At 36.1% G+C, this 15,029-nt stretch overlaps 1 protein-coding gene across 1 annotated transcript in view; it reads right to left on the reverse strand.

Moving 5' to 3' along the window:
• Positions 1 to 208: 208 nt before the first annotated feature.
• Positions 209 to 15,029, reverse strand: part of LOC126455983 (cytochrome P450 6j1-like) — a 136,878-nt gene continuing 122,057 nt past the window's right edge. The window contains exons 4-6 of the mRNA XM_050091740.1: positions 12,282 to 12,491; positions 2,834 to 3,085; positions 209 to 375 (exon numbers count right to left, since the gene is read on the reverse strand). Of these exons, the coding sequence (XP_049947697.1) occupies positions 209 to 375; positions 2,834 to 3,085; positions 12,282 to 12,491 (629 nt within the window). The remainder of the gene's footprint in view (positions 376 to 2,833; positions 3,086 to 12,281; positions 12,492 to 15,029) is intronic.

A 15,029-nucleotide genomic window follows, 5' to 3' on the forward strand; every position in this document is an offset into this window, starting at 1 on the left:
GTAGGTTCAAGCTTCCTTTACGGTTGTCGACAGTAAGTTACTTTTTTCTTCAGAATTTCTACAGCCAGCCCTTCTTGACTTCACTGAACAATTCCACTCCAGTGTCCATGATGGCAATTCTTTTCATGCAGTTTTTTTTGTGGAAACACTCATCTTAGAATCACACTTGCATTCAGTGTTGAGGATTTTGTCCATTATGACTGAGATCTCAATAGATTTTCCTTAATTTGAGAGGAATCCCATTGGCTGCATTTCTTAAGAAGTATGTGCTGTTGAGGTTCAGTATTTCTGGAGTTTCTTCACAGATATCGATGGAGTACTTTGATAAAACATGCACAAGAGCAATTTTACTGTGCATTAGACCCAACATAATTCCTGCAAAATGAATGGAAGTAATTGTAATTTGCATAGTCTGAATAACTGACTTAATTTTATCTAGTTCCTCTCAGAGCATTTTGCATGCTATTGATGTTAACAGTTTATACAAAATAAATAAACTAGAGTTGTACTGCAGAACCGGTAAACAATTATTTGAAACAGCTAAATCTGTTCATGTGCTATGTGTCTGGCTTATGTTTGATTGATATCCATATTTTGTGTAACTAAGTGGAACAGTACCTCATAACAACAAATTAAATATAAAGATCATCATTAGATGTTACAACAAACAGTTTGATAAGGAGACAAAATAAAAGCAGTGAGCAAGAAATGAAAAAAGGGGGTAGAATGAGTAGCAGCTCCACTTAGCATTGAAACAAAGTGAATATTCGGTCACAGGTGTGGAGATGTTGAACACATGACAAGATATCAGGTATATTAACAGATAGCTATGGTAAGTGTATGATAAAAGTACCCATAGTATTCCCAATAACAGCATATATTAAAATTCAACATGTATGTATGGGAAACACCTAAAGTGAGGGTGACCTATTTGTAAAAGGAATATAAATGAGAGAAGCCATAGTGACAAAGGATAGGATAGTGATGAAACAGTTTTGGTGTTGTCTGCTTAAATGGTTGATATTTACACCAGCTATGTACTATCTGATTGTTACTCCTGGTGGAAAAAATTCTCTTCACTGATGACAGCAATATTATAGTCACTGAGAAAACAAGAAAACACGCTTGTCGAGAAAGCAAATGAAACTCTCAAGGAAATTTATGATTGGTCAATAAGCAATAAAGTGACATTGAACATAAAGAAAACCAATGCCATGAAGTTCAGTCTGAAGAGGAAAAATGACAATGTTAAATTAAATGTAGATGGCACCTCTATAGACTGTGTAACAAATGCAAAATTTCTAGGAATAAATATTGATTCTCAGTTGAAGTGGTGTGAACATACAAAGGTACTTGCAAACAGAATGTCATCAGCATGTTATGCCCTTAGAAACCTGTCATCAGTGTGTAACATGCAGTGTCTTTTAGTTTCATATTATTCATGTGTACACTCAATTCTTAGCTATGGCATTCTTTTTTGGGGAACAAACACACAAAATATGAACACAATTTTTAAACTCTGGAAAAGAGCCATAAGAATAATAACCAAAAATACTAGTTGAGCTCATTGTAAAGATCTGTTCAAAACACTGGGGATTGTAACTGCTCCATGGGAATACATTTACCAGTCAGTTGTACACATCTAAAATAATATTGGTAATTACTACACAGGCAGCTCTGTCCATGACCATGCAACAAGAGATAGACTCAACTTACATTAACCAAGAAAAAATAAACATAAAACTCAAAACAGCATTTTCTACCAAGGAATAAAACCGTACAATAAATTACAAGAAGAGATTAAAGAAATTGCAAAAATACACTAATTTAAAAAGGCAGCTAAAAAGTACCTGTTGTGCAATACATTTTATACATTGAAGAATTACTTAGATAAAACAGAGTAGGGGTTTGACAAAAAATGTTATACAAATAATGATGATGATGATAATAATAATAATAATAATAATAATGATGATGATTATAAAACATTCAACATTCCACGTAACACCTTCACCTTATGTTTTTTTCTTTTCCTTTCTAGAAATATTTACTCCCAAGCTATACATAGCACAATACTAACTCTTGTTTCTGAGCTCAACATCTCATCATTATGGAGGGATGCTGACTCAGTTTTTCAGGACAGTAAATGGGAAGTTGTGGTACAGAAAATGGCCCAGAGATCACGAGAGAGAGAGAGAGAGAGAGAGAGAGAGAGAGAGAGAGAGAGAGAGAGAGAGAGAGAGTGAGTGAGTGAGTGTGTGTTTTTGCAGTCAGTGAATGAAGTGTTATGAAACAATGTGTGTATAGTGTGTGCATTGACTTATAGTGAGATATGAGTGAACAATGTGGCATTACATTATTTAATAAGTTATTTGTAAAAAAAGTATTGTATACCAGGAGTAAATCTATAGATTGTCGCCGCGCAGGATTAGCCGCGCGGTCTAGGGCGCTGCAGTCATGGACCGTGCGGCTGGTCCTGGCGGAGGTTCGAATCCTCCCTCAGGCATGGGTGTGTGTGTTTGTCCTTAGGATAATTTAGGTTAAGTAGTGTGTAAGCTTAGGGACTGATGACCTTAGCTGTTAAGTCCCATAAGATTTCAGACACATTTGAACATTTTCTATAGATTGTCTCTAACTAGTAGTCTGTAAATATATGTGTATATGAATTAGCTTATTTTAAATTGATCTAAACTTGTAAATACTTTGACATGTCCTATATCCTTGTAAAAAGAGATCTACGGATGAATAAAGCTGCTGCTGCTGCTGCTCCTAATACTACATGTGAATCTAAAATATCGCGCTTTCCAGATTTCACATAGCAGTCTATACATACCTGTATCATTATTCTTCCTGACTCCAAATGGCATGTATGTATATTCTTCAATATGTAGTTTATCTTTCTCAGAAAAGCGTTCAGGGTTGTAAGTAGTTGAATTAGGATGAAATGCTGTATCCATATGCTGCCCCCAAACAGAAACTGCAACCCATGTGCCAGCAGGGATTGTTACATCAGTTCCAGGCAATTTGCAGTCTGCTGTAGTCTTACATCCCAAAAAGCCAAAGACTGGATACATGCGCAATGTCTCTGTAATAATGTAGTATTGTTATAATTTTAGTAATACAAGATTACAATAAATAAATTTGATGATCACATACTGTCATTTTAATATTCATCTTATCCATATTTTCTCATTTGAGTTATTGAGAAAGAAGAACAAGAAGAAGGTGCATCAACTGAGTTATGTTTTCTAAATATAATATAATTGTATAGATAAAAAATATCTGATCACCAAGCAACAGCAGAAGAAAACACAAACACAAAAAAGTCAAGGAAACGGGTAAGCATTTGGAACCAGTGGCTGATCTTTCTAGCAGAAGTGTTGAAAAGGAAGGGAAAGGGTTGAAGGAAAAGGACTGCTAAGTTTTAAGAAATGGAGGGAGTCATGGAAAAGTCACCCAGAACCACTGGTCAAGGGAGACTTACCATGAGCCCTATTGCCCCCCCCCCCTTTTCTCCTATGCCATTCCAAGGGGTAGGTGAAAAGAAAAACTGTTAGCATCACTCTGTCTAAGATCAGATGTGTCTAATTTTACCATCATGGTCACTATGTGAGATATATGTTGAATGGGTAATAGGTTCCTTGGTTATTTTGAAACCCAGGCTTGTACTGCAAGTTTTCAAATTTTAACAATTCCTATGTTACATTTCTATGATGGAAATCAAGAATCAGTCAAGCATTTGCCAGGGAAGAGAAAAACACTGCCTCAAAACCACACAAAGACTGGCTGGTGTATCAGATCAATGGTTATTAATGCAATATGTGGTTGTAATCCAGCTTTGGTTCCCTACCATATTACCCAAGGCAGAGTGATGCTTGTCACGTTTCTCAATGTATAAGAACCATTATAATAAAACTGGAAAATGCTGAATTATGATGAATGAAGATATGTATAGATGAACCTATTATAGAGTAAAAAAGTGATAATATATTAATTTCACATTTTATATGAAAGGTCAGTGTTCATTTGCTGGCAGCATAGTCAAAAATGGTTTAGTGAAGAATTCATTTCTGCAGTGAAAATATCAATCCTGAGCATGAAAGCACAGCACTTGACCATTCCACTGTTCTTTGAGACTTAGCTTTCAGCTTTCACTACAGCCCTCATCTTAAAAATATTTTATCTTCTGGTCAACCTTCATACTATTAAAAATATTTGCCACAATATGGATTTGTAAGCTGAAAGCCAGATTTTAGTGGAGACAGATGGTACAATATTCAAAATTCCTTGTTCTTGTTTATAATTATGGTATGCTGTTTTATCAGGCCAGGGAATAGCACAGGAACCCAATGACATGAATTATAATTATGATTCCATCTTTTGTGACAGAACCAACAATTTTGATTGGGCAGAGTTGTCTGTTATAACTGACTGCAATATAGTTATCGTCTTTACACGGTTTATCCTCTTTTTTTGTGTGTAGAAAGCATATTAGTGTCGCAGTCCTCCTGCCCACACTCCAGGTCATCACTTGTAGAATCATCAAGCCCCTCCAGATGAAACTTCAGAGAAGGTTTTTGAAGACTGATCTGATGGTATTCTCTAATTTACAACTGGAAGTAAAATATGGTAGGTTTAATCATGGAAATTTTCCCACAGACAAATAGGATTTTGGGAGTTAAACTTCTACCTCTGGAGAAATATTTGTCAAGTTAAAATTTCCTGGACAGGCAAAAATATTTGCCTGATTTGAAATAAACCCAGAAACTGATCTTCATGGACATTATTCTTGCAATTGATTCTGCAGCTATTTGTTTTCTTCAGTTTCTAACGTCACAGAGGCTCCTTAATGAACTCTGCCAGGCTAGCACTGTTAGGTTAGAGAATAGTTGTTTCACAGAGGTGCTTTCTCACAATCTTGAGGATTTTTCAAGACTTGAAATCTTTTATTTCTAGCTCACTGTGTTAAATATTCTTGATGAACTATTGTGAGTTAGATTGAGGCAGAATGTGGGTCAGCTACCATTTGTGAGTATTGCCTCATGTTTTCAATCTGGTACACTGTTTTAGCCTGTGAAAGTTCATTGAATGAAATCATTCACCAAGAAAGAAATTTAGTTCCATTAAACCTTTTGAAGTGAACTGTTGTTGGACTCATTGACTTGTGTGATGGACTCACTTAAATGAACTACTCAGAGTATAATCATCCTTGACAAATCACTAAAGGACTAGGGTAAATGTGAGCTGTCTCATTTTTAGATAAATGTGATTTTTTTTTGCCACAATTGAAAACTATGCCACTGCATGTGGGCTGTCCTGTAAACTTGTACTAATAAATTGTTGGTTAGTGTAACAACTGGTTGATATAATTAGTAAATGATCTTTGAAGGGAATAAAATGTGTGTGTTCATCTTATCTAAAATACAGTGTCATGTTCATCAGTGAGCAAACACCATCCTGCAATCTTTTGGTTTCAACTTCAAGGCAAAGAAGACTGGTGCTACTGAGGTCGAGACTACGGAATTCAGGTCAGTTCTGTCATGTATGGTGCCCTTATTGGGTGAGGATTTTTCCACCCTGGCACAGTTAGGACTCATATGCTTTGCAAAATTTGGCAAAGCAGAGAACTATTTTTTGGACAGTATATTTATGAACAGTCGTGAAGTGACTTTTGGACAGCGTAAACATTTTAGAGTGGCACAAATGAACTAACACTGTGTTTGAACTGTCGATAGGAAAGTGCACCATCCATTTTTGGGAAGTGCAAAATTGTGTTGTTTGAAGTACAAACAGAAGTGGGTGCCATTATACAGAGAAAAAAATTTGACCAATGGCAGAGCAGGACTGCCAGACATCATCATCAGCCAATCAGTGCAGAGTATATCAAATGTCAACAAAGCAGTATAGCTGAGACAATCCGGTAATATGTGTAACATATCTATCAGATGACATGACAGCAATCACAACTCATGTGGAAACTTAGAAAGGTAAACTGACATTGTATTTGATTACAGAGATTGTTAGTAAAAATAAGTAATAGTATGACAAAGGGCAGTGTTTTAGGTGTGGATGGATATGAGAAAGACCATGTTCTTAGGGACAGAACGAAGAAATTTAACTCTGTAGGTGAGTATTAAGTAGCAATTAAATAAGAACTTGAAAGAATGGGTTTAGATACAGCTAGACCTAACTTCTTATGAAGAGGCTAATACTAGTCCAATTACAGATGAAATTCCAAGAGCTTCACCCATTGACTGCAATTGTGTAAAATTGGAAGACAGTTCCAAGTTGATAGAACAAATTAACATTAAGCAAGAACCATATAACGAGTATCAGGAAGAACGGCAAGAGTCTGGGGAAAGGGTATGTGAATTTATAATTGGTGCAGTTCATGAAACAACATGATATGAATTTTAAGGCAATGCATGAGAACATGTGTAGTAAAAGTTACATTGTATTGTATTGAATGGGGACCTAGAAATGACAGAGAGGCTTCATCCCTGCCCCATAGCTTTTAGTGGTACACAACCCCACAACAGGCTACAGCAGTCCACCCACCTCACTGCCACCCCACACTGTACCCAGGGTTATTATGTGGTTCAGCCCCCAGTGGGCACCCCCCTCCCCAAACCCCCACCCCCAGCCCTGGGAACGTCTCACACCAGATGAGTGTAACTCCAATGCGTGGCAGAGAAATTATGGTGTACACGTACTTAGAAACAGTGTTTGGACAGCAATCGCCGACATAGTGGAATTGAGGTGGAATAAGGGGAACCAGCCCGCATTCACCAAGGCAGATGGAAAACCACCTTAAAAACCATCCACAGAAGGGCCAGCACACCAGACCTTGACACTAATCCACCTCCCAGTAACATCTTCAATGATACTCTTATACTTGTAAACATATTCATGAGGTTTTGGCCTATTGGTCCATTTTTAAATATTGTTCCTAATCAAAGGGTGCATTAAATGTCACTTAACCAATGGAGAAGTTGCATGTCATACTGTTAAAAAATGGTAATGTACTTGGAAAAGTGCTATGTACCAATATATAGTCATGTTTTTATATATTGATCCCTGTCTGTCATACAGATAAAAAAAATATGTATCTGGGAAGTTATCTACTGGAAAAGACATACCCATTATGTTTTAATATAATTTTAAGTGTTATTATGTTTATTATATACAATTCAGTGAAAATATATCACTGGTATAACATTCCCCCCTCCTTGTCCTGTCATGCTACCTTTTCTTCCAATTCCTTATTCCTGCCCCTGTCCTCCCCCCCCCCCCCCCCCCTTGCCTGTTTTCCTCTCGATGCCTGCCATATCCTACTTCCACCTTATCTGCTTCTTCCCTGACCTTAGTCCTTCCCCCCTCCCTCCCCCCTTCCCTCCCCTACCACTATCTATCTCCAGTCCACCCTACCAAGGTTACAAAATTAGTTATTTATGATCAGGTTTTGGAATCATATAGAAATTTATTGAGATAACTTACAGTATCGGTAGATGTTTTGTAGCACACAACCTCAAGTTTGATTCACAAAGTGCATCACTACCCCATTCCACCACAAGGAGTGCCCCATCTTACTCAATTAAAATGTCTGTGAAGGGCCAATTGCATGGCCACCTTGCTCCTCAGACGTCACACTACTGGATTTCTTTTTCTGGGGTTTCGTTAAAGACTGTAATGTATGTTCCTCCCCTACCAGACAATTTAGTCCACCTAGAAAATCAAATCTATGCTGCCATTGCACAAGTTAAGCCTAGTTTGGTGCAACAAGTGTGGGAAGAAATTGATTACTGGTGGGATGTTTGCCACATCACAAATTGTAGTTACATTAAGCCCAAATGACACATGAAGCTTTTATGTCAAACTTAAGGTTTTTTGCTGAAACATGACACATTTAACAATTCTGTAAGTCACCTCAATAAATTTCTATATCATTTCAAAGTTTTACAGTCCTGTTTGACTCACCCTATATATCCTAAGTACTTATACTCAATGTTTACTTTTGTTCCTGATGATTCATTGATGTTGTAGTAGTTATTAATAAGCTTTCCTAATTTTGTGTTAATTTTGGCCACAGTTATGTGAAGATGATTACTTGAAGCACATCATATATAAAGTATTTAGTGATCAATACGTTTCCATGGAATTACTACATGCCACCTCTGAATGATCACATACCTTACAAGTGGATGACTTCATCAGTGAAATGGAAGAGCTTGGATAGACAGCAGAGGTGGCCTATTTACTGATTCAATGTGGAAAAAATAGGGAATTTTGTGCAAAATAGTTTATCCTGTTTGGGTGAAAGAAAAGTGTAATGAAATTTATGTATTATGTATGAGGAAAATAGGAATGTGTAAGATTTAACTGTATTTTTGGGTAGCTCATGCAAAGATATAAGTGTCAGTAAAACTGAAAAGGAATGTGCCGTTGGAAAGAAATTTTAATATTGACAGCAAAGTAGACAGTTTTCAAAAAATGAGTTTCAGTGTAAAAATGCAAAGAGTAATGTTCAGGATGAATGTATAGAGGGCAGCTGTTAAAGTAGATGTAATGTTCATTGCTTTTGTCTTTGGTGGAGGTCGAATGTTCAGAAATTTTGTTGTGTTTGTATTCGTCTGCCAAATGTTTTATAGAGTAAATGTGGAAGTTCATTTAGTAATTCAAAACTAGTTAGAAGGGCAGCGGGTCAAATTAACTGTAAAAACACCAATAAGTATGGGTTCACTGTCCGATTTCATTCTTGCTCTTTTCTGAATCACTCAACCTCTTTGAAGTTGACCAGTAATTGTCTTCAACATTCGTGCGATCTTAGCTATAGGAATGTGTATGAGTAAAGTTTATTTTGTGGTATTAGTTTATACTGGATTAATGATGAGGTAAGAAATATAAGAGGATGGAAGCATACACAATACTCATTGAATACATTTTGCTAAATTTTATGACACATTATTTTTGGTTTATGTGTATAGTAATAATAAGGAGAATTTTGTGCCAGTAATAATAAATTTCTTCCAGCCAAAAGGCAATGTAAATGTGAAACAGAACAGGAATCAGAATACAAAAATGTGGAAGTACTTAAAAGTATTGTTAAAGATCTGAAGTAACCAGCAAGCATGAAATCTATAAAAGGGTTGCGCAGCAGCAGAAGTAATGAAAGAGAGAACATCTGGAATATGTTGGTTAGTACTATTTATGGTAACATATGAAAGTTTTAGTGATGGGTACAATATTTGTGGAAAGGTCCACTGCCACTAGGCCACTGTTAATTAAAAGTTACTGTTAACTGAAGTTATAATTACAGTTCATTACATGCAAAGACCTATGAGCAAATATTTATATTTGAGAAGAGTGACCTACACTATTTGAAAGTTAAGCATTCCAACTTTCCTGTAAAGGATTTTAAATTACCTAAAACTAATTATCTTCCTCAATAATTAACATCAAAGTGATATATTCTGTTGCAGATTTTGTAATAATCCGTTCTAGAGTCTGGACTTTGACTGCTAATTTTTGTTATCTTAATTTTTCTGCAGCATCTGACATAAAGCATTAATGAATTAAATCACTAATCAATAAATTCATTTAATTTACCATCAAGATTTACTATTCATAAAAACAAGAGGATTCACATAATGGTTTTGTTTTTTTGTGAAAAAAATCATGAACAAGCATTGAGATGTGAGCAGGACCATTATCCTAATGCAATTTTCACAAGTGGTTTTGCTACATTCTGGTCATTTTCTTTGCATTGCTTGACACAAACAGTGCTTAACTTCCAGGTAGTATTCTTTACTGACTATATGACCATAAGGCAGGAACTCATGTTGCACTATCCCATTGTAATCGAATAAAAGAGTGAGAAGAACCTCTATATGTGATTGACATGTTGAACTTTTTCGTTTTTGGCTCTTCAGGAAGTTTCTGTTGAGATGACTGGGCCTTCATTTTGATATCGTACCCATATACCCACTTTTGTTTCCTGCTATATCCTTCTTTAGAAGTTCTGGATTGTTGTCATCTTCATTTGCAATACCTGAGTGATGTCTACACAACATTTTTTTTTCGGTTGAAATTCAATAATTTTGGAACAAACTTTGCTGTTACACATTTCATGGCCAAAACTTCCAAAAAAACTGCTTGGCATGAGGATACGCCAACATCATCAGAAACCTCTCTGATGGTGATTCATTGATTTTCCAGAACCGTTTTCTTTACTTCTTCAACATTGTCATCAGTAATTGTTGCGCTATGGCAGGTTGGTTGTCATCTTCAACATCTTCTCGACCATCTTTGAATGTTTATACCACTTTAAACTCTCATCTTACTCAAAGTAGACCTGCCAAAAGCCACAGTAAACATTTTGGTGGTGGCGGTGCATTTCATTTCATTTTTCAATAAAAATTTAATATAAATTCTTTGATCCATATTTTTTTAAAGTGAAAATTCGCCAAGCTCTCAGAATTACATATAACCATTTTGACACAAAAACATCTTAAATATTCAAGACAGCTGAAAATGCAAACATACATCAGGAACAGGTGCACCAACAGGATTTTTTTCCTGAAAATCAGGCATATAAACCCTGTGAAATTAAAATATTTCCTTTACTTTTTGATCACACCATATAAATACATAAATGGCAGGGGGTGATGGTTGGGAAGAAAGAGTAAGGGAAAATGGGTAGGCAAGAGATGACAGGAAGAAAGACTGAGAAGGCTCACATGAGTGTAACTGATTTACATGCAGTGAATAATTTTTTTGTGTAACTTGTTTAAAAAAGATAAACTTACGATAAAATTACAGAATGTAAAATAAAATTAACAGTAAAATAATACAAGTGTAAAACAATGGAAGTAGAAAACTAATGAACAAATATTGATCAAACAGTGGAAAATCCAAGATGGAATGTAACAATATTATGAGAAGGCAGTTGGTGCTCACCATATAGCAGAGATGCTGAGTCGCAGATAGCCACAACAAAATGACTCTCGCAATTATAGCTTTCGGCCATTAAGGCCTTTGTCAACAATAGATATTGGGTTTCTATTATTCTATAGATTCTATTCTATAGATTTCTATTATTCTATAGATATCTATTGTTGTTGAAGGCCTCAATGGCTGAAAGCTATAATTGTGAGAGTCTTTTAGTTGTGCCTTTCTGCGACTCAGAATTTCCACTATACGGCGAGTATCAACTTTCCTTCTCAAAATATTGAAATACTGATCAAAATTAGTTATCATAAAAATAAATGTACAGCTGAGACTGTGAAATAAACGATAAATTTCAATTTAAACACAGTTGCAGATTCTCTGTATTTGCTATAGTTGTAATGATAATCTTTGTTCGAGGATGTGCAATGAAATACAATGGTATTTTAAACCTAATTGTCAACTGAAGTACATACATGACTATAGCCATCATACATGACATGCAGGAATTGACCTTAATGATTTAAGGGAAACAACATAAAAAATAAATCTCAATGGCCCAAAAGGGATTTAGACTACTGTCTTCCCAAATAAGAACCCAATGTCTTACTACAGTGTCACCTCACTAAGTTTCTTCTTATGCAGGAAGACTCCAAAAATCCAAATGTTTCAGTTTTAATTTCCCTGTTATTTATTATTATTTACAAGTGGCAAGACCCTTATTGACCACATGCCTGCTCAACAAGCCTCTTCCATTTTCTTCTGTTGAGTGAACTGTTTGTACATTCAGTGTTTGTGTTCATCCTAGTCGTGTCCTCCCAGATGTTATCTCTCCACCTACTTCTAGGTCTTGCTCTTCCTCTTGTTCCATTTATTAACCTTCCAAATGCTATTTAAGGTAGTCTGTTTTCTGTCATTCTTGCTATATGGCCTGCCCAGTTAAACCTTATCTTCTTTAGCACATCTATGACATTACGGTGTTTGTACAGCTCACTTAATTCTTCATTTTTCCTTATCCTCCATTCCACGGTATCTTCATCAGATACTGGACCAAATTTTTTTCTTAGTGTTTTTCTTTCAAATACTAGCAATTTTTCGTCATCTTTCTTTCTAAATATTAATGCTTCACATCCATTTTCCTCTATTACTGTTTTATAATATATTGTTCTATTATGTACACATTTAAAAAATGTAACTGATAAAATAAGTATTTTCATTTGTCTGTGCAGTAGAGAGAATGAGCTTTTTTTTATGAACATTGTTATAATAAAATCTCAAAGTTGTTCTTATTTGTTAAAACTTGAGCTATTGCTCTAAGAGAAGAGAATTGGGAGTACCTTTTACAATCATATCCAGTTGCTTCATACTGACCACAGTCTCATATGTAGGTGAAGTGTTATATTTTTGAACTTCTGTCCTCACACTTGACTGCAGTTCTTGATTGAGTGCCAAGTGATATAGTGTGAAATTAATTATGTGAAATGATATACTGAAGTCTTCCAATAGAGACAGACAGTCCAGGCCCACCAATTGATATTCTTCAGGCTCTGCAAATGTAGGCAGAAGAAGAAAATTATTAATAAATAGTAGTTGGAAAATTGCAAAAGGCATATGAGCAAATGAAATGCCAACATATATCAACATACTATTAAAACTTAATAAACTGTTCACATATATAGAGGAAATCAGCAGTGTGGACTTAAGTAGAAAGAGAAAAAGTACAATTCAGTTAGTCACAATGAACACTTCATACACAATAAGCCCACAACAACATTTTTAGAGATGAATATTAGATGTAGATATAGAATATTAGTTGCCCCCAAAATTGAACTGCAGTCATGAGGCTGTAATGATACACATTACATTATAGCAACACATGGCCTGGAGTTACACAAAGTTATCACATGTGCCATTTCTGTTGTGGCATCAGTTTTGTGAATCAATGTGCAGAGCAAGGAAAACAATTTAAAATGTACAAAAAGTGCAATAAAATAACAGTTTAAATTAGTATGTACGGTCACTAACTGATCAATGTGCTGGGTACCTTAACTGAACCATGTGCAAACGTTTACCATACTGTAACATCAGTTAACCTAGATATTTGTCATTTCCCCATCAACAATTCTTTTCATTATCAAAAACTAAGAATTGTTTAAATGATTTAGGAACCAGGAAAAAGAATGCACCAAGTGCTTAAAGTAGGTGCTTGTAACAAGATTGTTTTATTTTCAGGTTTGAATCCACTGCTGTGAAACTGGGGTGACAATGCAAGATGGAAGACAGTCTGTGCGTATTGTTTCTGAGCATGAATCTGTGAACTATGTAATTAGAAAAACACTCGGAAATGCTGTCATTCTCTCAACAAAGGCACTTCAAGGTCCTAGCATGAACTAAACATATCAAATTCATTAGTGGATATCCACCTATAGTGACACAACCTACGCAAAACCATAAATTGTGAGCTGCAGATTTCACACTTACAAGGGGAGGCCGCCAATTGTGAAATTCAGATTCAATTCAAACTGCGCATAATAAAAGCTCATGGCCAGAGGTGTAATGTGGCAAAGCACCAAGATGCACTTCTCAGCCGTTGCCGAGAAAATTGACAGTTAAAAGAAACCGCTGCGGTGAAATACTCTCTACGATTAATAGTTTTTTACAGCATCGTGGCGCAGCGGTAAGCGCTCGAGTTCGTATTCCGAAGGTTGCCGGATCGAATCTCGCGCCATGCAACTTTTTTTTATTATTTGTTTTTTTGTAATTAAAATGTACACACACACACACACACCCGGCAATCAGTTGCAACAATTATGCATATAATAAGTTGTTGAAAGTCGTTTGTCGTGGAAAAATAAAACTTGAAATTAAACGCAATATCACAAATAATATTCAAGTGGATACAATTTATTGCAAAGTTCGGTATACACTCGCACATAATTAACAATTAGTGACCAGAAGTAGCTGGAGTATCGCATGAACCAGAGTGATAGTTATCATAGAAACATGGAGAGCAGAAAACAGCACGACATCGAGCACATCTGATAAACGATGCATTTTTACAATTGTTTTTTAAATTATCTGTTCGGAAACACACGTGATTGACATTCTGAAAAATTGTTCTATCGTTCATCAGGTTTGATGCATACCACGCATATCGTATCATATCTGCAAAAATTGGTGGTGGACGATGGATTGAATTTATTTCGTGTGTGTGTGTATATACATTTGAATTACAAAAAAACAAATAATTAAAAAAAGTTGCACGGCACGAGATTCGATCTGGCGACCTTCGGATTACGACGAACCCGAGCGCGTACCACTGCGCCACGACACTGTAGAAAACTAATAAGCAGTAGAGAGTATTTCACTGCAACGGTTTATTTAACTGTCGATTTTCTCGACAATGGCTGAGAAGTGCATCTTGGTACTTTGCCACACTACACCTCTGGCCATGAGCTTTTATTATGCACAGTATGAATCGAATCTGAATTTCACAATTGGCGGCCTCCCCTTGTTAGTTCAGAATGCCATAATTAAGTAAATATGTGCTGCCAACACATGTCACTTGTTCCATCAATAGTAGTGGGCTTCTGAAGGTGTGATGAAAAAATGAAAGATCAGTGAGCAGGTTAGGAGATTGAGGCAATGTAAGATTTTCTTATCAAGTCCAACCAAGCACAGTTGGTGGATATGTCAATTATTGGGAGCTTCAAACTTAGGTGGGTAATGGATGCCACAAGGAAACAGCAGGCAGATCATGAAGGAAGGGTAGTGTGCACTATGTAAGTTCATTGGTACATCTCATCTGAGATGTGAAGGAGGATCTGATGACAGCTATTGAATGCATTGGGCGCATTCATGTCAACATGGATAGTGCTTGACATTTGTGTTCTGAGGCTATCCTCAGTTCCTTTAGACAGTTGGGTGAATTGGTGCTCATGGGGTCAAAGCACAACCCACTATTTGTAGAATTGTGCCTCGAATCAGTCACAGCCCTCTGGTTTAGAGCTAAGTCATAGGTTTAAACCAATGGTTCAGATAATTATATGATGATCTTAGATACGGATATTTTGACCTATGCTATT

This window comes from Schistocerca serialis, chromosome 2, assembly GCF_023864345.2.
Source record: "Schistocerca serialis cubense isolate TAMUIC-IGC-003099 chromosome 2, iqSchSeri2.2, whole genome shotgun sequence".
In the NCBI taxonomy this organism is placed as follows: domain Eukaryota; kingdom Metazoa; phylum Arthropoda; class Insecta; order Orthoptera; family Acrididae; genus Schistocerca; species Schistocerca serialis.